This window comes from Dermochelys coriacea, chromosome 1 (assembly GCF_009764565.3).
Source record: "Dermochelys coriacea isolate rDerCor1 chromosome 1, rDerCor1.pri.v4, whole genome shotgun sequence".
In the NCBI taxonomy this organism is placed as follows: domain Eukaryota; kingdom Metazoa; phylum Chordata; order Testudines; family Dermochelyidae; genus Dermochelys; species Dermochelys coriacea.
The window spans coordinates 117,802,638-117,830,275 of NC_050068.2; the positions used below are offsets into that span (position 1 = coordinate 117,802,638).

Consider the following 27,638-nt stretch of genomic DNA (forward strand, 5'->3'; position numbering starts at 1 on the left):
GTTAAGAAACTCAGGTAACCTGGCTGGCACCTGACCAAAAGGACCAATAAGGGGACAAGATACTTTCAAATCTGGGTGGGGGGAAAGGTTTTGGTCTGTCTGTCCTGTGTGCTTGCCGTATACAGATCAAGGAAGCAAGCAATTCAACTCCATTAGAATTAGTAAGTACTAGCAAGGGAATGCATTAGCTTATTTTTGTTTTGGCTTGTGATTTTCTTTGTTTTGAGAGGAAGGTGTATTCCTGGTTTTCTTTTTGTAACTTTAAAGTTTGGCCCAGAGGGAAATCCTCTTTTCTTTTTGAATCTGATTGCCCTGTAAGATTATCTTCCATTCTAATTTTACAGAGGTGCTGCTTTTACCTTTTTTCTTTATAATAAAGTTCTGTTTCTTTTAGAATCTGATTGGGTTTGTTTTTAGTGTCCTAAAAAAAATGAAGGTTGGTCTGTCCTCATCTTGTTTATTCTCCAGCCTCCCCAGGAAAGGGGGTTTGGGGAGATGTTAGTGGGGAGTAGGAACTCCAAGTGGTCCTTTCCCTGAGTTTGTCTAAATCACTTGGTGGTGGCAGCGTTACCTAATCCAAGGTACAAGGGAGAATTTGTGCTTTGGGGAATTTTTAACCTAAGCTGGTAGAAATAAGTTTGGGGGGGTCTCATGCGGGTCTTCATGTCTGCACTCTAGAGTTCAGAGTGGGGAGGGAACCTTGACAGCCACTGAAGGGAGTAGCCAGACAGACTGCAGATTCCCCCCCCGCGGAAGGGGGGGCAGAGTGTGGCACAGCCAGAGGGCAAAGTCACTGAAGAGGATGCCGTGGTCCTGAGAGTGATGTGGGTCCAGGAACAGATGTGACAGCGGGTGAGATGCCACCAGAAAGTGCAGTACTAATTCCCCAGACAGACAGCAGGAGGTGCCACAGTGGTGAGACGTACTGGATCTTGTTATCCATAAAAATCCTGTCATACCTGGATCTTTTTATCCATAAAAATGTCCACTCCCTCTCTGAATCTTTTTATACTTTTGGCCTCAATTGTATCCTGTGACAACAGGCTCCACACAGTTTAATTACATGTTATGTGAAAACGTCCTTTTATCAGTTTTGAATTTACTCCTTTCAATTTCATTGAATGGGAAGAATTTGCACCTTTTCTTTTTTATTCCAAGTTAATCTCACAAATTAAGGGCAAGCCTACACTACAAAATTAGGTCAATTTAAGTTATGTTGACGTACAGCCACTGCAGTAATTAAATCGAGTTGGCATATCCACACTAGCTCCTTCTGTTGGCAGTGTCTATCCTCACCAGGAGTGCTTGCACCAATTTAACTGTCAGTATGGAGCATAGTGAGGCACTGATACCTAGAACCCTGCCACCCGGGACTCAGAGCCGGAGCCCCACCAGGCTGATACCTGGAAACCCACCACCTGGGGTTGACAGCCAGAACCCTGATGCCCACCGCTAACAGCTGGAGCTCTGCAGCCCCAATGGCTGATACCTGGAACAGTCAACATGGTGCATAGGCTGAAATTGTGGAAAAGCAGTATCACTTGCCCCCTAACCTGAGCCGTGCAGAACACAATGCCATCCACAGCTTCAGGAACAACTCTGATATCATAATCAAAAAGGTTGACAAAGGAGGTGCTGTCATCATCGTGAATAGGTTGGAATATGAACGAGAGGCTGCTAGGCAGCTCTCTAACACCACATTCTACAGGCCATTACCCTCTGATCCCATTGAGTTACCAAAAGAAACTACACTATCTGCTCAAGAAACTCCCTGAAAAAGCACAAGAACAAATCCGCACAGACACACCCCTAGAACCCCGACCAGGGGTATTCTGTCTGCTACCCAAGATCCATAAACCTGGAACTCCTGGACGCCCCATCATCTCAGGCATTGGCACCCTGACAGCAGGTTTGTCTGGCTATGTAGACTCTCTCCTCAAGCCCTACGCTACCAGCACTCCTAACTGTCTTCGAGACACCACTGACTTCCTGAGGAAACTACAGTCCATTGGTGATCTTCCAGAAAACACCATCCTGGCCACTATGGATGTAGAAGCCCTCTACACTAACGTTCCACGCAAAGACGGACTACAAGCCGTCAGGAACAGTATCCCCGATAATGTCATGGCAGACCTGATGGCTGGACTTTGTCCTCACCCACAACTATTTCACATTTGGGGACAATGTATACCTTCAAATCAGCGGCACTGCTATGGATACCCGCATGGCCCCACAGTATGCCAACGTTTTTATCATTGACTTAGCACAACGCTTCCTCAGCTCTCATGCTCTAACGCTCCTACTCTCATCCTCTAATGCCCCTATATTGATGACATCTTCATCATCTGGAGAAGAAGCCCTTGAGAAATTCCACCATGATTTCAATTTCCATCTCACCATCAAGCTCAGCCTGGACCAGTCCCCACAAGAGATCCACTTCCTGGACACTACAGTGCTAATAAGCGATGATCACATAAACACCACCCTACACTGGAAACCTACTGACCGCTGTACTTACCTACATGCTTCCAGCTTTCATCCAGACCAGACCACACCACACGATCCATTGTCTACAGCCAAGCTCTATGATATAACCGCATTTGCTCCAACCCCTCAGACAGAGACAAACACCTACAAGATCTCTATCAAGCATTCTTGCAACTACAGTACCCACCTGTTGAAGTGAAGAAACAGATTGACAGAGCCAAAAGAGTACCCAGAAGTCACCTACTACAGGACAGACCCAACAAAAAGTAACAGAACGCCACTAGTCATCACCTTCAGCCCCCAACTAAAACCTCTCCAGCGCATCATCAAGGATCTACAACCTATCCTGAAGGACGATCCCTCACTCTCACAGATCTTGGGAGACAGATCAGTCCCCGCTTACAGACACCCCCCCAACCTGAAGCAAATACTCATGAGCAGTCACACAACAGAAACACTAACCCAAAAACCTGTCCTTGCAACAAAGCCTATTGCCAACTCTGTCCACATCTATTCAAGGGACATAATCATAGGACCTAATCACATCAGCCACACTATCAGAGGCTCGTTCACCTGCACATCTACCAATGTGATATATGCCAGCAATGCCCCTCTGCCATGTACATTGGCCAAACTGGACAGTCTCTATGCAAAAGAATAAATGGACACAAATCAGACAAGAATTATAACATTCAAAAACCAGTCGGAGAACACTTGAATCTCCCCAGACACTCAATTACCGACCCAAAAGTGGCAATTATTCAACAAAAAAACTTCAAAAACAGACTCCAATGAGAAACAGCAGAACTGGAATTAATCTTCAAACTCGACACCATTAAATTAGGCTTGAATAAAGACTGGGAGTGGATGTGTCATTACACAAAGTAAAACTATTTCCCCATGTTTACTCACACCTTCTTGTCAACTGTTTGAAATGGTCCATCCTGATTATCACTACAAAAGTTTTTTTTTCTCTTGCTGATAATAGCCCACCTTAATCGATTGGTCTTGTTAAGAGTTGGTGTGGCAACCCCCATTTTTTTCATATTCTGTGTGTGTGTCTATATCTCTTCCTACTGTATTTTCCACTGTATGCATCCGATGAAGTGGGCTTTAGCCCACAAAAGCTTATGCTCAAATTTGTTAGTCTCTAAGGTGCCACAAATACTCCTCGTTCTTTCTACAGTGTCTGTATAGACACTCTGGGTCGACCCTAACTACCTTGGCCTAAGCATTATGCCTCTTGCGGAGGTGGAGTTATTAGGTCGGTGTAGTGGGTGACTTACATCAGCGGGAGCAATGTTGTAGTATAGATGCTTACAAAGTTAGGTTCATGTAAGCTGCCTAACTCTGTAGTGTAGACCAGGCCTAACAGACTACTCACAGAAACAGGAAGTGAAGTTAGAAGTTTCAATTCCTATATAAACTTCTGATTGTGGTAAGCTGGGAATGTAGGCTTAAGGTCAAGGAATAGACAACAGTTCATACTGTGGGAATAAGCAAAGGGGAACTTGTCACTGTGCTTATGTTCAACTGAAAGCATTATGTTCTCCACTTACTTCCCTTTTGCATTGTCCTTTTGCTTCCCCAGGCAACCTACTGTAGACTTATTTCTTGGACACTTATTTCTAATACAGCTTACTGCCCCCAATAATTGGGGTGGCTCCAAAAATTGTGCTCGGTATCAGCAAATCTGTGGAGACAGTCCTGGCCCTGAAGAGCTTAAGTTCTAAACAGGCAAGAAAGAAAGAGAGAGAGATGTAAGAACATACAAATGGCCATACTGGGTCAGACCAATGGTCCATCAAGCCCAGTCTCCTGTCTTCTGACAATGGCCAGTGACAGATGCTTCAGAGGGAATGAACGGAACAGGGCAATTAGCAAGTGATCCTTCTCCTGTCATTCAGTCCCAGCTCCTGGCGGTCAGAGGTTTAGAGACATCCAGAGCATCCTGATCCTCTTAGCTAATAGCCATTGACGGACCTATCCTTCATTAACTTATCCAATTCTTTTTTCAACCCAGTTATTTTAGCCTTCACAACGTTCCCTGCCAACAAATTCCACAGATTGACTGTGTGTTGTGTGAAGTACTTGCTTCTGTTGCTGCTGATTCCTTTTTATTGGGTAACCCCTGGTTCTAGTGTAATGTGAAGGGATAAATAACACTTCCCTGTTCACTTTCTCCTCCCCATTCATGATTTTGTAGACCCCCTTAGTCCATATCCCCCTTTAGTCTTTTCTAAATGAACAATCCCAGTGTTTTTAATCTCTCCTCATTTTTGTTGTTTTTCTCTGTAGCTTTTCAGATTCTAATATTTTTGAGATGGGTGACCAGAACTGCAAGCAGAATTCAAGGTCTGCGAGTACCATGGATTTATGTAGTAGCATTACGATATTTTTGGTCATCTTAGCTATTCCTTTCTTAAACGGTGCCTCCTAACATTGTTAGCTTTTTTGACTGCTGCTGCATATTGAGCAGATATTTTCAGAGAACTATTCTTGATGACTCCAAGATTGGCAACTGAGAGAGGTGTTACACTGGAAATCTGAGTCAGACACAATGTAAGGTTGTGTAACAATATCAGCATTCACCTCTCATGGGCACCCCCTCTTCTCTGGCTGATACCTACAATCAGTCTTTTTCAGGGCAGCACCCACCTCTCACGGGAAATGCCCTTTGGTTGTAAGCCTGCTTTTGGTTTTAGTTCTTCTTTCAGGGTGGCACTTGCCTCTCACAAACCCCCCCAAGCTGATGGCTTTTTGAAGGGTCTCAGCAATTCAGCCCAAGCCACATAGACTGTCCCCTCTTCTGGGGTTTACAGTACAATTTATTTCTCAGCTCTGGTATGGGGCCATAACTCTAAGGCTTCTCCCAGAGGCACTGCCTTCTTCAACCACACAGCTGGGGCCCATTCCACTAACCTCACTGGTTTGGCCAGCTTCTGGGCTCAGTCTGCCCACACTGACCTTTTCATGGTCCTGCTGCTACTCTATCCAGCCAGCCAGGCACCTGGTCTTTGGTGGCCTTCCCTGGGCTCAGTTCTGCCTGCTGAATTCTCTTCAGTGAGCTGTCTGTAGCCTGCTGCTCATCTAGCCAGCCAGGTACCCAGTCCTCCCTCATCAAGCTCTACACAACAACTGAAGGCTCTGCCTGCTCTGCTGCTTGCCTTTTATCTGGTCCTTCTAACTCCTGATTGGCCTTCCAGCAGCCCCTCTGATTGACCACTTTTCTGAAGCCGCTCTAGGCTGCCTGGAGGACTTTTCACTGCTCTATTCTGGGACAGGGTGATGCAGGGCCACAAGGCCTCCAGTAGGGGGCCTCCAGACATAGTCTACCTTGCCACAGGTTGGTCTTCTGAGTCAGTCCAATGTCTTAACCACAGGACCATTCTTTGTGCAAAAGGACAGCATATCCCAATAAGCTCCTCAATTTACTTTCCCAATTTATGTACATTGATGTAAATCACACAGCTACAGTTGTCATCAATTCCACTGTACAGATCAGTTGGCAAAATAATCCAGGAGCAGAGTAGCTGACAATTTTCCCTGTCTGAAAACAAAGTGTGTTAGATTGACTACATCCCAAATTTCCACTGGCCACAGAAGTCTTGAAGTTATTTCCACTTTCACAGTAAATGCCAAAATTAAGGGTCAAGTTTGGTGATAGTCATCTACATACGATACGTCAACTGGGAACTATTTTAGGATAGTTTGATATTATGGGGATGTTTCTGGAAACACACAGGATCTCAGTATGACTTTGTTGCTATTGTCATGTTGATTGCCAGTAAAGAAGAACATCTAATTTAACACTTCTTTGCCAAACCATTATAAATGTTGTGTAACTGAAACTGTAACATGAAGGCATAAACTCACATACACTCCACAGTAAATATCAACCTTGTAAAAAACAAACAAACAAAAAAGCTCATCGTGAAATGTTGATATTGTATCAGAAAATACTATGTTCATAGTATAGTTTGTTCATTCAAATTGGTTGTGGTCAGAGCATTACTTCTGAATATTTACATTTTCTAATATTACAGCTTTATCAACAAAGGGAGAAAGCTACTTTTTTACATGTGAAAAGTTAGAGGTGCAAAAACAGTCTGATATTTAAAAAGTAAAAATAATACTTTCCAGTTCTGAAGTGCTTTTTAAACATTAAATTAACCTTCATAGCCGACTTGTAGATCAGTTTCAAGTAGTAGCCCCATTTTACAGATGAGGAAACTGAGGCACTGGTTTAAGTCCACAGTTTTCAAAAGTGTGCATTTTGTGTGTGTGTGTGCACACACATGTGGAATTTGATACCTTGCACCAGACTTTCAAAGGTGCCATGTACCCACAACTGCCATTGACTTGAATTGGAACTGAGTTCTGAGCACTTCTGGAAAACTAGGTCCAAATTGTCTAAATTAGCAAGCACATCTGAAAATGTGGGCTGTGTTGACTTGTTGTGTCTGATATGTTAGAAGTGCCCTGTTCCTGAAAGAAATGGATACTTATAAACTTCCAAAGCCTTTCAGTTTTGTCACCATTGCAGAATGGCAAGAATGGAAACAAGATTTTCTAGATTTAAGACAGCTACAGTAAAGTACAAAGTGAAACAAAGGGAAAAAAGATGTCCAAGTAAATACACTTATCTGTGCAATTGGAAAGCAGAGAATGTTTCCAAATCTTTTGACATCTCTAGTAGAGAGCATACAGATGGTTATGAGGCATTTCTGCAAAGTGTGATGAATATTTTATCCCTAAAAGGAATATAATACATGAAAGGGCATGTTGATATGTTGTAGTAGCCAGGCAAGGACTAACAAACTTCAACAGGACTTTATTTTTTTAAGTGGAAACCTCTTTTCCAAGCTGCTGCTGCACCCTCAGTAGCTCTCCCTCAGCCTCTTCAACTCCTCCCCCCTCCTTCCTGTTTCCTGTCCTTTCAGACTCCCAACAGCCAGTGCTTCCAATTCTAATAACTACAAGCAACATCTAAACACCGCATGATACCAACATTGCCAAAATGAAGGGGAGACAACACAGGCCTTTATTAGAAACCTGCATGAATTATCTGAATTCTGTAAGTTTGAAGAGAGCAAAGATAAAAATCAGGAACAAATTTTTAGACAGGATGCATGAGAAACAGAGCAATTTGACCATTTCTTTCCTTTTTTACTTTTTTGTTACCTTGATATTTTCTCTTGGAATCATATAATCTCAATTTCACTTTTTTGTGACCACAGTAAAAGAGAAAAGACCTCATTGCTCATCACCACAAACTGGAAAAAGCCTGAAAATTCTGTACAAATGGAGACTATCAGAGACTTAAATTAGACTGCTGCCAGACAGGAAGAAATCAAACAGTGCTAGCATACAGAAAAACATGCGGGTAAAGTAATTGTCAGATTGCAGCTCTCTTTGATGAGTACTATATTTCGGCTTCTATCGCAGGCATAAGCAGAGTGATTACTGGCTAGCATATGCTGAAAGTGTAAAAAGAAAGGTCATTGAGCTAGAGTTTGTCATATCAAATCAATGAAAGAAGTAATAACAAGTAATCTTGTGGAGATCCCTGGAGTGGAAGAATTACTCAAAACCTGCTTGGAAAATTATTTTGAAGGAGAGCTACAAAAATATTAGTTTTAACACTTATTCAGGTGTTAACACTTCTGTGATATCAGCATTGATTTATGATACAGTTTTGCCATTCTGGCCACCGGTACTACAGTAGTTTGAAATCCCCAGGCGGTGTGCCACAATGCAAAGGGTAGTTTATTGAACAAGTGGAATGAAAGGGCAAGCCATACATTTTCCGTATTGTTGTGGTCTGCAGTGACAACATGGATGTGAATCAGCTGAATTCTAACGCTGTTCAGAGTATAAAGATTGCACTGAAACCCAATGTAGAGTTCTATTGTGTACTGATTATTACTCACAGAATATCTGCTCCACAGCTGCCAAAAGGCAGGCAGGACTAGAAAGAATAGAAAGCAATGGTGGTGTTGTGAGAATTTGTGAATACCGGAGGGGTGTGCACTCCTACTATTTCTGTCATGAAAGAAGGGAAGATGTAGATGTATGTTGATGGTCTATATTTAAATCCAACAATTCTGAGGAAAAAGTATATTTAGCATGCACTTGTTAACATCCTTCCAAAACTGGATAGGAGGTGTGTTCAAGCCTACATGCCTCTAAAGGGTTGTGAAAATTCCCAGTAGAAGAATACCGCTAAATTAGGCCGTGATCCTGCAAGTTCCTCTGCACAGGCATATTCAGAACCCTGGCCTGAGCGGCTTTCAGGATTGGGAACATAATAGCTTGAGTTGGCCAACAACATTTCATGTTTGCTCCATTTTGCATTTGTAACATGCCTGACATTTTTCACTGAGAAAAAGGCTCCGCTATTACAAGACTCTAAGAGGGAGTTACTGTCTACATGGACGATATTCCGGTGTGTGGATGTTCAGAGGAAGAACATGATAAGCACCTAGAGGAAATCTTTAAAACAATAAGAACTTCTGGTCTGAAACACAAAGGGGGGAAAAAAAAAAGCAAACTGTGCCAAACTACTTCCACTCTTTAGGCCATGAGATTAGTCAAGATGGACTGCATCCAGATCTAGAGAAAGACAGACATCTTAGAAACACAGTCTCAATAATCTATGCAAAGCAACAAATAAGGGGCATAATAAACCATCTTGGACTTTTTTTTTTTTTTTTTTACAGAATCACCTAATTATTGCTGAGCCACTGAGGGACTCTTTTGAGCTTGAAAGTTGAATGAACATGGAATTTGAATAAGGAATTAGCCTTGAAGGAAGTAGAAACTAGCATTGAGGGCTCCAATATGAGCTTTCTTTGATATTGCATAGTAAATAATTGTGTGCATGGATGCCAGCAGTTACAGTACAGGGAATGTGTTACTGCAACAATAAGGTTTCATATTAAAGCCATTACCTTCCTCTTTGAAAACATTACTACTGAACAGGCACTTACAAATAGAAAAATGTCAGGCCTGTGCCTCAATTTATGAAAGTTTTCTTATTTCTGGACTTTTTTCACCTAGTCACAGATGCCAAAATATTTGTAGATTTAAGTCTGCTTCTGCCACCATTCCTCATATTTAGTAGGAAAGTCCATTGATGTAAGGCTAGCGCACCATGAGTAAGGATGGTAGAATCAGGCCCGAAGGGAATAAGCATTTTGCAGTCTGTAACTAGATGAAAAGATTTTTTTAGAGTTAATAAAGAGGGTAAAAACCAGTGGAGTAAGCCAGCAGTAGTGTAAAAATAATTAATTAAATAAAAAATCTACTTCTCCAAGCTTCTATGTCATTGAGATTAACAAAGGAAATTTCAGAAAGAATAGAAGATGCCTATAACTTGTTACAAATTCCATAAAGGGTGTAGATGAGACTTTGCAGATGGACTCTTTAATTCCTGATAAGAAACCAAACTTAAATTAACACACACACGAATAACAAAAGACTCCCTTCTCCTCCCTCCTTCCACCCCAGAAACCCCAACAGATTATTTAAATTATATTTCTAATTTGGGGATGGACTCTAATCTTGTATTACACCAATACAACTTCAGTGCATTATTCCTATGTAAGCAAGATCTGAATCAGGCATCCAAAGGGAGTGTATGTAGTAGTAGAATATTGTGTTTTTCCTGCTAGAGCCAGTGAGCTGTGAGCCAAACAAATCGAAACACTTAATTGTGCGATGAGTGGTTTTTTGTTTTTTTTTTCCGCATAGCTGCCTGGGGCTTCATTGTACTTGCTGATTGTACTGTAACATTGTTGTGAGTTGTTGTGAAAGACACCTTTCACTTCAGGATAAGTGTAAAAAGCAATTGTGCTCCTTTATGGAACCACATAGTTGAAGCAACAGGAGCACCACCCAAAACACAGGCACGTGGCAAGGCTTGAGTAGAAGCTGAACCATGTAGCTCAAAGGGTTTTTGCAGACTGATATAGCAAATGCTGGGGCTTGGGCATTGATTGTTGGAGTTGTGAAAGAAACAACAGAGAAACGGAGAGAGAAGCAGCAGAAAGCCAATCAGACAGACTGACCAAGCACTGGGGGTGTGAGAAAAAGATGAGAGCTGGGTTCCCAAGATGTGGTACATGTACCACTTGCAGTATTTGAGCTTGATGTCCCATCAGTTCACTTCCCAAGAATTTTTTAAGAAGGTTGTATGTGAACCAGTGAAATTTGGTTGCCACTGGCCTAAAGAGAGATTTTTGGGCAGAGTGCTGGCTGAAAATGACTTGGAACTATGATGAGCAAAGAAACTGTGTCCAACTATTTGACACCTTCTATGTACAGGGAAACAGGACTTTATGTACATTCTTGGTAAACAAACAGGATTGCACAAAAGAAATACCTGACTCCATCATCAATGTCTCTCCCTAACGGAAACAACTTGCAAGGTCCCGAATCCTGGCTACCTGTTTGAGTCAAAAGGGGTAACAAAATATACTTTTATGTTGTCCTTTACAAAGTAATTGTTAACTTAATCAGAATCAATAAACAAAACCACTAAGATTTATTACAGATATTTATGAATTTGTTAGTTCAATGGGGTAGGAGGGAATGTTATAAATACGTACTTTCCTATTAACTGCCATTTGCAATCTAGTCAGACGTGACAATTTTATTCCTGAGAGCATTCTGCACCAAAAAATAAAAAATTAGGTGCCAAAAATTTAAAAATTCTGCACACAGTAGTTTAAAATTCTGCAAAATTGTGCAAGTTTTATATGCCAATAAATAAATGCAGAGGTTCCAACATTGGGGAGCACAGGTCACTGGCTCACAGAGGTGGGAGATCACTGTGCAGCTCCCCCCCGGGACACGGACTCAGTGGTAAGGCTGCACACAAACTTGACACACTGCAGGGACCTGCCTCTCCCTGCCAGATGCACCATGTGTGGGCAGGCAGGCTCAGCAAGACAGGATCCAAGTGTAGAGGGGTTCAGTGTGGGGGAGGGGATCCACGTGTGGGTTAAGATGGGTGGGGCAATCTGGGTGCTGGTGGCTCAGTGGGGGAACCAAGTGCGGGGGGGGATCTGGATGCACAGGGGCTTGTTAGGTGGTTCTGGGTGCAACAATAATGGGACTCTGCAGGGGGGTCTAGGAGAAGTGGTTGGGGCTCAGTGGGGGAGATGTCTGAGTGAAGGAGGGGATACAGCTTGTCAGGGGGGTCTGGGTATGTGTGTGGGGGTCAGGGGAGGTCCAGATGCTTGGGTTGTGGAGATCAGTGGGGTGAGGAACAAGGTGCAGGTGGTGGGTTCGGTGGGGATCCGAGTGTGGGTGGCTCATTGGGGTGATGCAGGGGGAGTGGGGCTCATCGGGGTGGCTTCTGAGTGCAGAGGGTGAGGCTTAGTGAGGTATGAGGGGGTCACTGCATGGGGGTTGGGTGGATGGGGGGCAGCTCCTTGTACAGGGATCCCTCCCCTTGCAGCTGAGGAATGGTGGGCGCAGGAAGCAGGGTTGGGGAGGAGAGTTTGTAGAGCTTCCTGCAGCTGGGGGAGAAATCTGGGGATGGGTCTCACCAGGGCCTGGATGCCGTGCAGGGGAAGAGGAAGTCCCCATCCTCCCCAGCCGAGCCCAGACTAGCAGCTGATTCAGGCACAGGTAGGAGCCACCAGCCAGGTCTTCCCCAGTCCTGACCCCTTCCCCACAGTAATTTACCTCTCTGCCGGCTGCCCTGGGCACCTGAAACACACTGCTGTGGAGGGTTGTATGACTGCTTTTGTGGCTTCCCTTTGCTTCCCTGTCAGAAAGTCATTTTTCTCCAGGAAGCAAAGAAATCTGCAGAGGACATAAATTCTGCGCATGCGCAATGGCACAGAATTTACCCAGGAGTAGACAATGGACACATACTTCAGACTCCTGGGCATTTCCACTGAGATCCACTCTTGGAAGGATCATCCACATGTGGTCCAATCCTCTTCAGCCTGGAAGTGGGTCTCATATCCCTTTCTTGCATTATTTGCTTCACCTCCATTCTGGCCCCTCCCAACCCATGTATGTTGCAGTAATAACTTAATACAGACCAAGGTTTATTCACTTCTTTTGCAGATTCCCAGGAGCTGGTATGGCCAGAGTGGAGGGTCCCTTGCAGCATAGTCTCAATGGAAGCAGAGCCTGGGTCAGTGATTAGGACCCATATTGCTGTGGGGTTAAAAAGAGTAGGTTGGGCTGCAGCCTGGGCTCTGAAACCCAGCAAAAGGGGAGGATCTCTTAGCCTGGACTCCAGCCTGGGCCTAAACATCTACATTGCTATTTGTAGCCCTGCGGAATGAACCCTGCGATTCCGGATCAGTTGACCCAGGCTCTGAGACTTGCTGCCGCAAGGTGGTTTTTTGCTGAATAGATGTACCAAAGCAAGTCAGGAATAGAAGATCACACTTACTCTAACTACATGACATACTCCCTCAAAATGCCACATCCCAAGCATATTCAGGGCCACTCCTTTTTGAAATTTTCCATGAAGCTCTTTGCTAACCCTAGATGCTCTCATGTAGTCTAAACTGCAAATTCAATATCTTGTGCTATTTGTTGATATTTAAATCTAGAAGTGATATCAGTGATCATAAATAACCTACAGCTATTTTCAGAAGGCATATTATGCATGGAAGAAACCCAGAAAATTTATTTTCTTACAGTCTGTTCCTTCCAGATAAAGTGCTTCCTGGCTTGACTTGTCGTGTTCTTCTAGAGAATTTATGAGAGAACACCTGCAAAGTTTATATCTTCAGAGACCTCGGGCAGGTACTATGGATGGATCACCATTTTCCCCTTTTTGTTTACCTGTACATATCACCAATGCAAGACTGTAGGTAAGATTCCTAAGAAAGATTCGTAGACTATTAAAATCTTGATTGGAAATAACCAGTAAATAACTGGGGTGGTGGTGGAATCCCTCTAGTATCACTTTGCATTAGTTTCAGAGTAGCAGCCGTATTAGTCTGTATTCGCAAAAAGAAAAGGAGTACTTGTGGCACCTTAGAGACTAACAAATTTATTTGAGCATAAGCTTTCGTGAGCTATAGCTCACTTCATCTGAAATATGCTCAAATAAATGTGTTAGTCTCTAAGGTGCCACAAATACTCCTTTTCTTTCTCGCATTAGTTATTGACTATAGTCCGCTGATTGTCAGAAGTGGCTGTATTTTGTTTCTTGAGTGCTTTGGATTGAAAGTTGTTGTAAAATGGTATTTTTCTTCTTGCAACCATTATTTAGCCTTACTCAGATGTCAGTGCACTCAACATGCAATTCTTCTCCTAGAAAATTTTGTTCTTCCACCTTGAAAAAGAACCAGACTATTTTAAATTTATCTGGAATATTTATTACACTATGTATCACCATAGCCCTTTTGTTTTACTATATTATCCTTGAGACAAGGTAGGTGAGGTAATCTCTTACTGGACCTACTTTTGTTAGTGAAAGGGAAAGCTTTCAGGCTTAGAATGAACTCTTCTTCAGGTCTTTGATTCGTTTTCAGTTGTCTGATCCTCCACAGCCATTTATAAATGGTGTTTTGTGTTAATTTCCTTCCACTGATTCTATATGCCTGAAAAACAGCAAATTGCATGTCTTTTGGTGATACGATTTTTAACCAACTTTAATGTGATTAAAAAGCCTGAGCCTTTGACGGAGTATGTTGATTAGGCTCAACCAGAGGCAAGTCTTAAGGAATAATCAATAATGGCATGTGTGCATGACATGTGATACTAAAATAGAAGGAAGTTTATTGTACTCTAGCCTTGCTCTCTTTCTAGTCCTAGGAAAAGTTTTCCTCAGGACAGAAATTTCATTTTAAAGACTAACAATTCAGTCACTCTTCTTTTTAAGTACTTTTCAAACCAATTTTCAGTGAAGTCAAAGTTGAGTGTAAAAAAAAAAAAAAGCAATGTGTCAAATCAGAACAAAAGAAGGAATAAACATGCACAAATCTAGCCACTCAGCAGTTACTTAATTTAAGAAGAAGACTGACTTCTCTTCCAAACTGTTTTATGAAGGGAAAAAACACCATCCTGCTCACTACTACGTCAAATCATACTCTAGAATACACATGTTCTGACTGAGCATTTTAAATAACCTCTTCTCATTCGATAATTAATATTTTAAAAGACATTATTGTTCCTCCATCCCTCATCTGTTCTCTTTAATATTTCAGCTTAGTAGTACATTCACTTTTCCTTCTGCTTGCCATTCTGTAGTATGAAAACAAAATTCTGGTACTTGTGTAGACCACGCACACACTGTGAGGAAAACAAAGTTGAACAAACTATAGTCAGCTTACAGTGTTTGGCCTAACCAACTATTTAATTGGTACCTAAAAAGCAATCAAAACAGTCACCTTCAGGTATTCCAAATGCCAGTTACCATTGACTGTGCCACAGACCTGGCTGCACATGTTAGAATATTCAGAATACATAAAACATCTTGTGCATTGCAAGCAGAGGGCCAAATCCTTTGTTTATTAATCAAAATTCTCTACTAATAGGCACATTGCACAATTTAGCAGTATGTGATTTGGTCCATAGTGACTGAGTGTCAGAGTCTAGAGAGGGAGTGAGATTCTGACCTCAGTTACTCCAGTGGTTATAATGGAATTACTTCATACTTACTAAAAAAGAAAAGGAGTACTTGTGGCACCTTAAAGACTAACAAATTTATTTGAGCATAAGCTTTCGTGAGCTACAGCTCACTTCATCAAATGCATCTGATGAAGGGAGCTGTAGCTCACGAAAGTTTATGCTCAAATAAATTTGTTAGTCTCTAAGGTGCCACATGTACTCCTTTTCTTTTCGTGAATACAGACTAACACGGCTGCTACTCTGAAACCTGTTCATATTTACTATTATTTGTGATCAGAATCTGATCAAGAGAGAGAACTTTGGACATTGAATTAGACCAGCGGTTTTCAAACTGTGGGTTGGGACCCCAAAGTGGGTGGTGACTCTGTTTTAATGGGGTCACCAGGGCTGACTTAGACTTGCTGTGGCCAGGGGCCAAAGCCCAAGCCTGAAGGCTTCAGCCCTGGATGGCAGGGCTCAGGTTACAGGCCCCCTGCCTGGGCCTGAAGCCCTTGGGCTTTGGCTTTGGCCCCCTGGCCTGGGGAGGTAGGGCTTTGCCTTTGCGTCCTCCCCCAGGGCAGTGGGGCTTGCTTGGGCAGGCTCAGGCTTCAGTCTCCCCTCCTGGGGTTCTATAGTAATTTTTGTTGTCTGAAGGGGATTGCGGTACAATGAAGTTTGAGAACCCCTGAATTAGACATTCATATTTCAGTGGTCATCAGTATTACCAGTGTAAAATAATACCTGGCAGGATTTACAGTAGTAGTCCTTGGTTTTCAAAATCCCTTCTTCAAAACTATTTAAAATGATAATGGGGTATACATGCCTATCCCACTCCATTTTCTGAACAAAAACTAGTGAAGATCTGCCTCATCTTTTGTTTCTGCCTATAGACTCCAAGGTTTGGGCCCTTCAGCAGAGGACACTCCAGTTTTGGGTTTTTTTGTTTGTTTGTTTGAACTTCTGATGCCAGATAGATTTCACAAAAGCAGAAGAGAGTTAGATTGTAAGGTATTTGGGGCAACTTTTTGATCTGCTTGTATAGCACCTCGCACACTGGGGCCCTAATCCTTGACTTGGGTCTCCTAGGCATTACAGGAATACAAATAATAAATAATGTGTGAGAGTGTTGAGAAACAATCCTAGCACTAAGCCATTTAGGTCATGTTCAGTCAGTCCCTGACATTTCTCATAGTTTTAGAGGATTAAGTAATAAGTAAGATGTTGATTCTGCAAACATTTACACATGTGAATAGTTCCACCGATTTAAAAGTTAAGCAGGTCCTTAAGAGTTTGCAGGCTCAGACCCTAAACAAGTAGGTCTGCACAGTTGTGATCCAGAAAACATTTGGAATCCCTTTGTTCTCCCCTCCCCCACCTTCTTATGACTTGTGAATATGAAAATCACTAGGCTCAAATGGATATATAGCATGAACATTATTTATCTAGTGGATGTATTTACAGTATATAACCTAGCAAGCAATCTTGTTGTTACAGAGTGACTTTAAAATGGGAAGGAACTTGCAGATAGCTCATATCTGAACTGATGCAAATATATGCCAAAAATGTACAATGCACTGTGTGTGAGTGGCAGAGGATGGTGGCAGATATGGTAGGCTAGTACTCTGGCAGGTTGAGGAATGGTGATGCCCAGAGATAGCTGTGTGAGCTTCTGATCATATCTCCCTAGGGAGCAGTAGTACAGTATTTAACATATAATAAAACCGTGCCTTCCTGGAGGGGCAAAAAAGAGAGACCTGTCCCGGAATGTGCAGGCCGGGGCACTGGAACAATTTGTAGGGGGGGGGGGTACTGAGAGCCCTTGAACCAAACTGTAAACCCTGTATATGATGGAAACCATTTCAAGCCAGAGGGTGCAGCAGCACCCCCAGTTCCAACACTTAAGTGTGCACACACCCATCTTTCTGAGGGAGAACAGGAGAACCCCGATTTCTGGGAGTTGGGATGGGTGGAGGAGCAACCAGCAGCCCCTGCCTTCAGCAGGCACGGGGTGGATGCCTGGCTGAGTGTGATTTCACTCTCACTAAGATTTAAGGGAAAGGGAGAATCAGGGCCGGTGCTAGCCCACTGGGGGCCTTAAGCAAGAATATCTCCCCCCCCCCATAATTAATAAGGGGCCCCTGAGTTTCTCAAGCCCCGAAACAATTGCTTAGTCTGCTTATGCCTAGTGCGGCTCTGGGGGGAGTCTGCGGGGAATCAGTGCCTCTCAGGACAGCGCTGCCCCTTCCCGGCAGGGTCTTTCTCCTCCCCGCAAGGGGGTGTCCGGGCTTTCCTCTCTCCCAGCCCGGCACGGAGAGCCTGAAAGGCGGGGTCCCGGGTGGGGGAGGCGCTGCGGGGCCGGGCTAGGCGGGGAGGAGTCTCCTGTCCTCCGCAGCGCGAATCCCGGCTGCGGTGGCCCCGGGAGGGAGCGGCGGCGACTCCACGTCCAGGCTCCTCCCCCGCGGCCGGGCCGCTATGCGAGCGGGCCGGAGGGGGGCGGCGGCGGCGGCACGATGTGGCTGCGGCCCGAGGAGGTGCTGCTGAAGAACGCGCTCAAGCTCTGGGTCACCCAGAAGAGCAGCGGCTACTTCGTCCTGCAGCGGCGGCGCGGACACGGGGACGGCGGGGGCCGCTTCACCGGTACCGCCCGGCCGGGGCTGGGGTGGGAGCCGCCCAGGTGGGGCCCGCCGGGCCATTGCCCCGCGGGCCCCGCCAGGCCGGGGAGCGGGAGCGCCCCCCACAGCCCTCTTCTCCCCGTGCCTGGCACCGCAGCGGGCGGCGGCGGCCCCGGGCTCAGGAATCAGCTGGTTCCGGTCGGGGCCGCAGGGACTCGCCCGCCAGGGGGGCAGCGGAGCGGCAGCTGCTGTCCGGGGGAGTCCGGGGCGGGTTCTTTGTTCCGTGCCCCGGCGGGCTCTGAGGGAGGCTGGTGCTGGGTTTAGCGCGGAGGCAGGGCCGCCCCCTCCAGCGGGCCGGGGGGTGTCTGTGGCTGCGGAGCGGGTCACTGCCGGGGGGTCCAGCTGCGGCGCGGTCTGCCTGCCGCCATGGGGTGGCCCCTCCCAGAGTCACCGGTGCTGGGGTGGTTTATTCTGACGGCTGGATAAGTTACTTGGCAGGATGCTCCTTCCGGGCTCCTGGAAAATCCTTCTCTTTAAGGTGAGAAAAAGATGTTGAGGATTGTTTTGGGCAAGGTTCAGCTGCAGTCGGAAGGCAAACAGAATCCTCTTGTCCCCCTGCTTCGGTACAAAACAAAAGCGTGTCCCGCTTCATAAAGTACTTGTTAAACTCCCTCAGAAATAATGCGTGCGGTTCTGGGCACCCTGCTGTAAGAATTTGAGTTATTGCCTTGTAGGGAGTGTTGCCTTTGTCTCCCATGAATGTTGGCAGGTTTAAATAATCCAGATGACAAGGAGAGGGGAAGGAATTGGTCTTTGACTCTTTCTCAGTGATCTTCTTAAAGGTAACCAGAAATACTAAGTTAGTGCATGGACTCCAGCCTAATGGACGGTGTAGAAAAACAGAAGTTTTCAGAATAGGTGGATTAACCTGGAATGAAAGGAGTGAGAAGTGTGAGCTAAAAAAAGTTCCATACTGTTCTTATACAAGTGTTGAGTGAAAAACACATAGTTATGGTGGTTGAAATTTCCTTTATGCATGTGTTGCAATATATTACGTGCCGATTATCCGTATTTCCTTTTTTTAAATAAAGGATTGATTCTTCAGAGTTCTTTGACTCTGACCAGCTGTCCTGGAACTTGGTAAGTTCAACATCAATTCAGGGGGAGCTGTACTAGTGTAACTACCCATGTTAGTGATTGAAACAAAAGGGGTATATTAGCATTTATCTTAAAATTTCACTTCTTTGAGCTACCACAAAAGCAGTTTTAGTATACACTGTCCGGAAGCATTTTAATGACTATGTTGTCCAATTCTACTTTAAGCAGGTCCAGCCTTTATGGTGGCTGATGTGCTGGTGGCCAATCTGCTGCTTCATTTACACACGAAAAGCAGCAGTGATAATACAGATGGCTGCAGAAGAGCAATTGCCCAGAGCTATCCTTTGGGATTTCTAAAAATGAAAGGGACAGAGCTGCTCAAGATTGATTCTAGCCTCCCTGCTGGGAACTGCACAAACAAAAACCTTGCAGTCAGTAATATCAAAGATAGATCTGAGGAAAATCACTGTGAGTGATCTCTTTCTACATCTGTGGCTAGGACATGATTAACTAATGAAAGAAGTGGAGCATCACATATTCAGGACTAAAATTGATTGAGTGGGGCCAAGAAAATGATTTGGTGGCAGTTATCTGCATGTACTTTCTTAATGCTCATAGGATTTCTGTCATCCTATCAAATATACATGGTGAAAAATTAGATTTAGTAGTGCATTTGCAACTTCATATTTCCATTAAATAGCTTCCAACCTACATTTGCATTTTTACTTCATTTAACCGTACAAAATGTTTATTTTGCACCTTAGTTGTGCATGGTACTTTTAGAAGAAAATATGAAGACAATGGATCATATTCTGCGCTAAGTTACAATCGTGTAAATCTGGAGTAATTTCACTGGGATCAGTGAGTTAAACCAACTAACTCTAGAGTAATTGAACAGAATTTGGTCCAAAGTCCTTGCTCTGAGACGTTTACAATCCAGATTGGACCAAAACATAAAGAATATGATAATACATCATGTCGGGGATGGAGAAAGACAGCGGCAAGCAAAAAGATGAAGGAGTACTGCTCTTCAATGAGTCTGACTTCTGTAGAGAGAAGATTGTATTCTATATCTTAATTTTTTTTTAATTCAAATTTCTTACGATAGATTGTAATTTAAAGAAAGTTGAGCTCTTTAAATCTCATAATCTTTTATTGGTCCTTAATAGACACTTTTAAAGGCTCCTATGTTTATTTGATATACCAAAGGTAGAATTGTTCTATGATTCTTGTCAGTATGTGGCATTGTCTTCTGTTATCTCCATTTTATTTGGAGTCGGTGTCTGTCCTGATTGTGTAGGCATTCACTGTTTGTCACCAAGCATGCTTAATTCTGATTCAGTAGACCAAGAGGTTGTCATGTTACAATTGTGTACCTTTCATGAAACCCTGGCCCAGTTGAAGTCAAGGGGATGGGATCAAGATTTAACCCCTAGGGTTTATATTATTATTTCCCCTTCCTCTTTGTGTGGAACACATATCCATCCCACTCTTCATTCCTTGATTGCTGGGATGAGAGAGATCAATTTACAGATCTAAAAATAGCTTCTGCAGCTGTTAGTTTTAGGTCCAGGTGGATCATGTGGCTGAAATCACAAATGTGAAGTCTCTACTCCTGAGCTTTCCAGGGCAGACATCCGCAAGTTTAAAATAAAAAATTGATGTTTGTTGTCTAGCTAAGTTCCTGGTGTATCCTGTTGGCTGAATGCAGAAGCTAAATCTGCAGTGCATATAGTCTTTTTATGTAAGGGTAGCATAAAACTATTCTGGCTGATTAACTGAAAACACCCTTTCTCTTTCTATCCTTTTAATTTCCCCCATCTTAAGAAAATTAGACCACATTTCTTTAATCAGCTTTTGTTTGTATTGTAGAAGGGGGTAGAGCAGGGGTGGCCAACCTGTGGCTTCGGAGCCACATGCGGCTCTTCAGAAGTTAATATGCGGCTCCTTGTATAGGCACCGACTCCAGGGCTGGAGCTACAGGCGCCAACTTTCCAATGTGCCTGGGGGGTGCTCACTGCTCAACCCCTGGCTCTGCCACGGGCCCTGCCCCCACTCCACTCCTCCTTGGCCCCTCCCCTGAGCCTGCCATACCCTCGCTCCTCCCCCTTCCCCCCTGGAGCCTCCTGCATGCCAGGAAACAGCTGAGCAGGAGGCGCTGATTGCAGAGCTGCCGGTGGTTGGGAGGCTCTGGGAGCGGGGTGGGGGAGCTGATGTGGGGTTGCTGACTTATTACTGTGGTTCTTTGGCAATGTACATTGGTAAATTCTGGCTCCTTCTCAGGCTCAGGTTGGCCATCCCTGGCCTAGAGGTTAGGTACATCTTACAAATGGAAAACAATTAAAAGAAAAAAATTAAGTGCACTTTATGATGAACATAAGCGAAATGTTATAATTCTCTTTTATTTGGAACAGTCAAAAATGAGAACGATGGTGGGAAACAAAGTGAAACAAAATAGTTAAAACCAGTGTGAAACTATCAGTGTAAATGTTTAAAAAAAGTTCGTTCAGTGATGGGAGAAATGGCTTGAAATTTCTAGGACTTTTAAATAGACTCTAAAAATAGATTAAAGAAATGTCACCCACATGGGACAATATTACACTACGTATTTTTTAGAGCAGGTATCTGAGTCAGGAGTTCTGGGTTTTGTTTCTGGCTCCATCATTAACTTAGTGAAAAATGAGTGTTTACCTCACAAGGCTTGATGGGCAGTATTCTTCCAGATGAAAGATTGAATAAAAATGCAAAGTACTATTATTAGCAGAGCCATCTTTGACTTTAAAATTATACAGCAGTTCACAACCCTAACTTTGATAAATCATGAAGGTTGTTTTTCTTTTTCTTTTGGTTTGTTTTTTAAAGGTGGCATCAGATGTCATTTAATACACGGACAGCACAGCAGAAGAAAATATTTTGTTTAGCTATATTCTTATTTCATTCCCAAGAATTGAACAATAGGGTAGTCGTATGAAAGTACTAGTCTTTCATGTCTGTTTCTGTCATCAGGGTAGTGTATTTGTATTGAACTTTGAACAGGTGTGTACATATGAGAAACATAACCTCTACAGTCACTTAATCTGCATATTAGCAAAGTTCACTGATACAAGTTGGGTTTGCAGGTGATGTGGAAAACTGACCTACTTTCATACAAGACAAGGTGAGGGGAGATCTCTTAATTTGTTGATCACCCACTTTGTGTAATTTGTTTCCTAGACTCACAAGGGACCTGATACAGCAAAGCGCTTAACCAAATGCTTAACCCTGAACATGTGAGTAGTTCCCTTGACTTCAGTGGGACTACTCACATGCTTAAGTGCTTTGCTGGATCAGGGACATAGGCAGGAAATCTGAAATGCGTTCTAGAAAGCTTGTGTTTCAGGATGAAATTATCACAAATTAACTTTTATCAAGATGTAATTCAGTAGCTCTGGCTAATTCTGGGATTCTATATACATATAACTGAAGAAATCCTTTTGTAGTAGATCACTTACATTGTTGTTCTGGAAAAGGTGGGAGCTGGTTGAACTTGAACTTAATAACTAAGATGCATGCTGGAATCTTTCCGTAGTCTCTGTAAAGAATCTATGGTCTCCTTAGGTCAGGGGTGGGCAAACTATGGCCTGGGGGTTGCATTCTGCCCATGAGACCTTTTAATCTGGCCCTGGAGCTGCCGCTGGAGAGTGGGACTGGGGGCTTTCCCCACTCCGCACATGCCGTGGCTCCCTGAAGAAGCAGCAAGTCCCCCCTCTGGCTCCTATGCATGGGGAAGCCAGGGGGCTCCACACGCTGCCCCGCCCCCACTGCCACTCTCTTACTACTTCAAAAGTTATTTCTCCTCCCTTGGTATCCTGCTGTTAATTGATTTATCTTGTTAGACTGACCTAACACTTGGTAAAGCAACCCACATCCTTTCATGTATTTATATCTGTTCCTGTATCTTCTACTTCATACATCTGATGAAGTGGGTTCTAGCCCATGAAAGCTTATGCCCAAATAAATTTGTTAGTCTCTAAGGTGTCACAAGGACTCCTCATTTTTTTTTTTTTCAGGTAGGAGAGAAGCTCATCGAGAGTTGAATCCCAGTGTAGGAGGAAGCAGACTATACACTGATGAAATTTTTCGGTTATAAATGGTTTTACTGAGTAAAAAATCATGGAGGATTGTGAGAAGCTGCAGAAGAGTGGAAATGCATTAGGGAATTTGGCAGTATCATTGAAGGTGACATTTAATTCTAAGTGTAAAGCAACACTGGTAAAAATAATCAGTATTTCTTATATACTGATAGTCTCTGAATCTGTGTGCTCCTTTAGGAAAGTAAATTTAGGGCAGGTCTACACTTAAACCCTGCATCAGCGTAGCACAGCTGCGCAGCTGTAGCACTTAAGTGAGGATGCTCCTATGCTGATAGGGAAGTTTCTCCTTTCAGTGTAGTTAATCCACCTCCCCAAGAGGCAGTTGCTATGTCGACGGGAAAAGCTCTCCTGTTGATGCAGTGCTGTCTACAACAGGGGTCTCAAACTCAATTTACCTTCAGGCCAGTGCCAGTCCTCAAATTCTCCCAGCGGGCCAATAATGTCACTGAAGAGGGTGTTCAGAAAAGAAAATGTTTGTATTGTATTTTTTATTTCGAATTTCTTAGAAATAATCAAACTGTCATACAACTTTATACAATTCTTCGCCTGCCAGAGTGTTTTTGTGTTTGCCAGACACCTGGCAACGCTTCAGTTCTGTCAGTTTGTTGATGTTTGGCCTCGGTAACTGAGCAGTTGAAACCTTCAGGATTGCAGCAAGGTGTGTATCCAATAATTGTGTTCGGTATTTTGACTTGTTTATATTCATTGTGGGGGGGAAAAAAAGTGATACTACCTCTATGGCTGACTCTGCCTGGGAACTAATGATGCTGCCTCCATGGCTGACTCGCCGGATATCTCTGTCTCTCTCTCTCAGGGAGCTGCGGGGGGTGGTGCCTGCCACAGACATTGCTGGCAGCATGGTTGTATGCGTCTCTCCTCTGCGGGCAGCAGTGGGGAGGTTCTCAGGCCGCATATGCCCACGGGCCAGGACTTTGAGACCCCTGTCTACAAGGTGGGTTAGGTAAATATAACTATGTCGCTTAGGGTTGTGGATTTTTCACACTCTTGAGCAACGTAGTTACACTGATATAGGCCTGTAGTGCAGACCTGGCCTCAGAGGCTGTAGAAAATAGGTTTTGATCAATTCATAGCATTTGTTAAAGTGAATAAGATATTAGGGCGCATTTAAAAAAAATGCCATCCTGCAAAGCAACTGTTCTCAAATTGTGGCCCACAGAGCACCTACTGGTATTGCAGAGAAAGCTGGCTGGTCACAGGGTGCTGGCTCCCTTCTTTATTTCCAGTTGCCAAATTATTTACTGCATTTTGGTTTAGAATAAAAAAGTGTCCATGCTGGAGTCTAGATTCCTTTTCAAGAAACAAAAAATATAATATAAGCAAAACTAAAGCAAGAAGCTGCTGTGCATCTTCAAGCCAAAAATAATCAACTTTGGTAAAGTCCAGTTCAAACAATATCCCCATCCCTCACAAACATTAGCTCTTACCATGCCTGTTCCTCCCCCAACACCTGGGCAAATAATGAGGCGTTTAGCATACTCCAAAATTCAGATGAAGGGAGTGAGTAGGCCGCAAAGTTGAGGTCCCTTCCTGGAAAACATCATTCTGTTAACAGCTTCTTATGCTGAGGGACTTCACATTAAATATCCCCATTGATAGCAGCTGTTGCAGTATGGCTTAGGGAGAGGTCTCAAGAAGGGAGGTTCTAAGCCAGTTGGGGCTTCACAGGTCACAACCAAAGTCTTGGACTCAAATTGGGAACCGATGTGTGGATGAGACTACAGTGTTAATAGGAAGGATTTATGTTTATTAGGCACTGGGAAACCTATTGGGAAAGGAGAAGCTTCTACAGAAAGGATGGGCTCCACTTATACCAAAACAGAACCTGATTGCTGGTGTATTTAATTAAAAAGTTTAAAGTTTGTAAACTAAGGGCGGGGGGGGGGGGAAGCTGACAGGTGTGAAAGAGCATGTGGTTCAGACAGACATGTGTCTAATGGGAGGCTCTATTAACAGGGATTCTCTATATCCTAGTAAAGAGGATAGAAGTTGATAAAGTACAGGTAGGAGCCGAAGAGAAACAGTCAAATGAAGAAGAGTCCCATTCAGTTACATCACATGAAGGCAGACAACTAAATAAAATTGACAAATTTTATAAGTGCTTGTACACAAATGCAAGATATCTAAATATAAGAAGAGTGAAATTTAGTGCCTGGTATTAGATGAAGATGATATTGATACAATTGGTATCACAGAAACCTGGGACCATTGTTGTTCAACATAGTCAATATGATCTGGAAAAAAGGGATAAACGGTGAGGTTGCAAAGTTTGCTGATGATGCACAATTATTCAAAATAGTTAAAACCAAAATTTTCTGCAAAAAGTTAGAGATCTCTCAAAACTGGATGACTGTTCAAGAAAAAGACAGATGAAATTCAGTATTGATAAATACAAGATAATGCACATTGGAAAACATCATCCCAACTATACAGGCAAAATGTTTAAATTAACTGTTACCACTCAAGAAAGTGATCTTGGAGTCATGCAAATTTGTCTGAAAACATCTGCTAAATATGCAGCAGTAGTCAAAAAGGCTACCAGAATGTTAGCAACCATTAGTAAAGGGATAGATAATAAAGACAGACAATATTATAATGCTACTATAGAAATCCATGGTACAGCCACACCTTGAATACTGTGTGCAGTTCTGGTCTCCCCATCTCAAACAAGATATATTAGAAGTGGAAAAAGTACAAAGAAGGACCACAAAAATTATTAGGGGTATGGAATAGCTTCCAGAGAACAGGTGTTATAGTTATCATCGCTACTCCCCCTCATAGGAGAAAACGATTCTTTCTAACCAATAGGCTATTCAATAACTTGGGTCAGGTGTACACTACAAACTTACATTAGTATAACTGTGTTGCCCAGGGGTGTGGATTTTTCACACCTGAGAGCAATGCAGTTACATCAACCTATCCCCGATGTAGACAGAGCTGTGTCAATGGGAGGGCTTCTCCCATCGCCATAGGTACTGCTTCTTGTGGAGGTGGATTAACTATGCCGTTGGGAGAAGCTCTCCTGTTGGCATAGTAGCATCTTAACTGAAGTGCTACAGCAGCGCAGCTACAGCTTTTTAAGTGGAGACCTGCCTTTAGGCTTTAATCAAAATGTTTTTGTAGCCTTGTCCACAACTGGAATTTAGATATCATATTTCTCTCCCTCCCTCTTATATTATTCTTTAACTGTAACATCTTAAAAGGTCTCTCTTAAAAACATGTTTTTCTTAAATTTTCCCCAAAGAAGGTGATGTCTCCACAAGTGAATTTGAGCTGCAAATAACTTAAAGCATGGAATCACATGCATAAATAACTCTCAATCCTCATCAAAGGCTGTAATATGAAGGCCCAGTTTCTCAGCTGGGCTAAACCAACAAACATTTTGTATTTTTGATGTGTGCATGTGGCATTATCTATTTGCTCTGCCTGCTCTAATCTTATGAGCTCGCAGGTTACAAAGCAAAATGGAACCAGCAAACAGAGTGAAGGAGCAGTGCGTTATGGATACACACACATACTACAGTGATGTGTGGTTTTTAAATGCCTTGAAAGCCATGAATGCATCTGCAAATCAAAACAGAGGTTTCAGGTCGAATGTTCATCCTACCAGCATGGATTGTATCTGTTTAAATTGTGAATATCAGCCCCTTTAACACTGAAAATCACTGACTAGCTAAAATGAGATTGGAATAAATATAGAGGGAATGTGTTTTGTTGCTGTTGTGTCGTAGTGGACAGGCTCTGCAGAACAACAAGATGGGTAATTTCTAAAGGATTTTTTGTGCTTACTAGAATTATGTAATACTACAGTGCTCCTAATAACTTTGTGGGGGCATTATATGGCACCAACAAAATGTGTGAGAGATTCTTTTTTGACAGTATTCAACAGAATTTATATTATGGTGATTTAGGGCACTATCAAAAGGCAGCATATATGTCCCACATATTTATTAGGTACACTAATTTTAAGCTGGAAACAGTTTTTCTAGACTTGTAGTGTGTCAGCCTTTAGCTCTGTGGACTTTAGAACCAACATGGATGGCAACCTTATCTTAGTATATCTTAGGCTGCAGTCATGTTGACTCCTGTTAAATAAATGTGACAACCCTCTGCAAGAATTGTGTGGATAAAAGCATACTTGGAAAAATGGCCTGAGGAGAAGAGGGGGTCATGATAAATTTGTTCTTTCATAACACACTAGGAGAAGTACACTGTGGGTTTTAAGGAAGTGGGGAAGCATGTGCATACTTCTGCTCCTTCCTCCTCCCCCTTCCTATATCGCGTCCCTTTCACTCTCCTACAGCACTCTGTGACAGCAGACCCCATGATCGTATCTTGAATTTCCAAGGATATTAGCATATGAAACAAATGGGTAGCTAAACCTCAGAGTAATATAAACCCACAGAAAACATTGAAGAAAACTTGTGAAATAATACCATTAAAAGTAAAAACTTAGCTGGCTGGGATATGATAACTTCCAGCTTCACAAAGAACATAATGCTGGACACTCAGTTTAAGAAGTAACACAAACAATTATAATTTCAGTTCACTTTTACATGGTGAAAAAGTAATTTAAGGCACTGACTTGTTGCCTAGGCGTTGAAGGGCCTGATCCTGCAAACACACATGAAAGTAGTACCACTGACTTCAATGGGATTACTCCTGTGTAATGTATTACACATGCATAAACGTTTGCCAC

The 27,638-nt window shown here is 43.1% G+C and overlaps 1 protein-coding gene across 4 annotated transcripts in view; it reads left to right on the plus strand.

Annotated features, from left to right (window-relative positions):
* Nucleotides 1-17,447: 17,447 nt before the first annotated feature.
* Nucleotides 17,448-27,638, plus strand: part of TBC1D8 (TBC1 domain family member 8) — a 74,566-nt gene continuing 64,375 nt past the window's right edge. The window contains exon 1 of one of the 4 annotated variants that reach the window (XM_038404805.2): nt 17,448-17,715. In XM_038404805.2, the coding sequence (XP_038260733.1) occupies nt 17,589-17,715 (127 nt within the window). In that variant the 5' untranslated portion in view covers nt 17,448-17,588. Of the gene's footprint in view, nt 17,716-17,865; nt 18,229-22,887; nt 23,007-27,638 lie in introns of those variants that run through there. The other 3 variants (XM_038404814.2, XM_043515330.1, XM_038404837.2) reach the window with 3 other exon arrangements.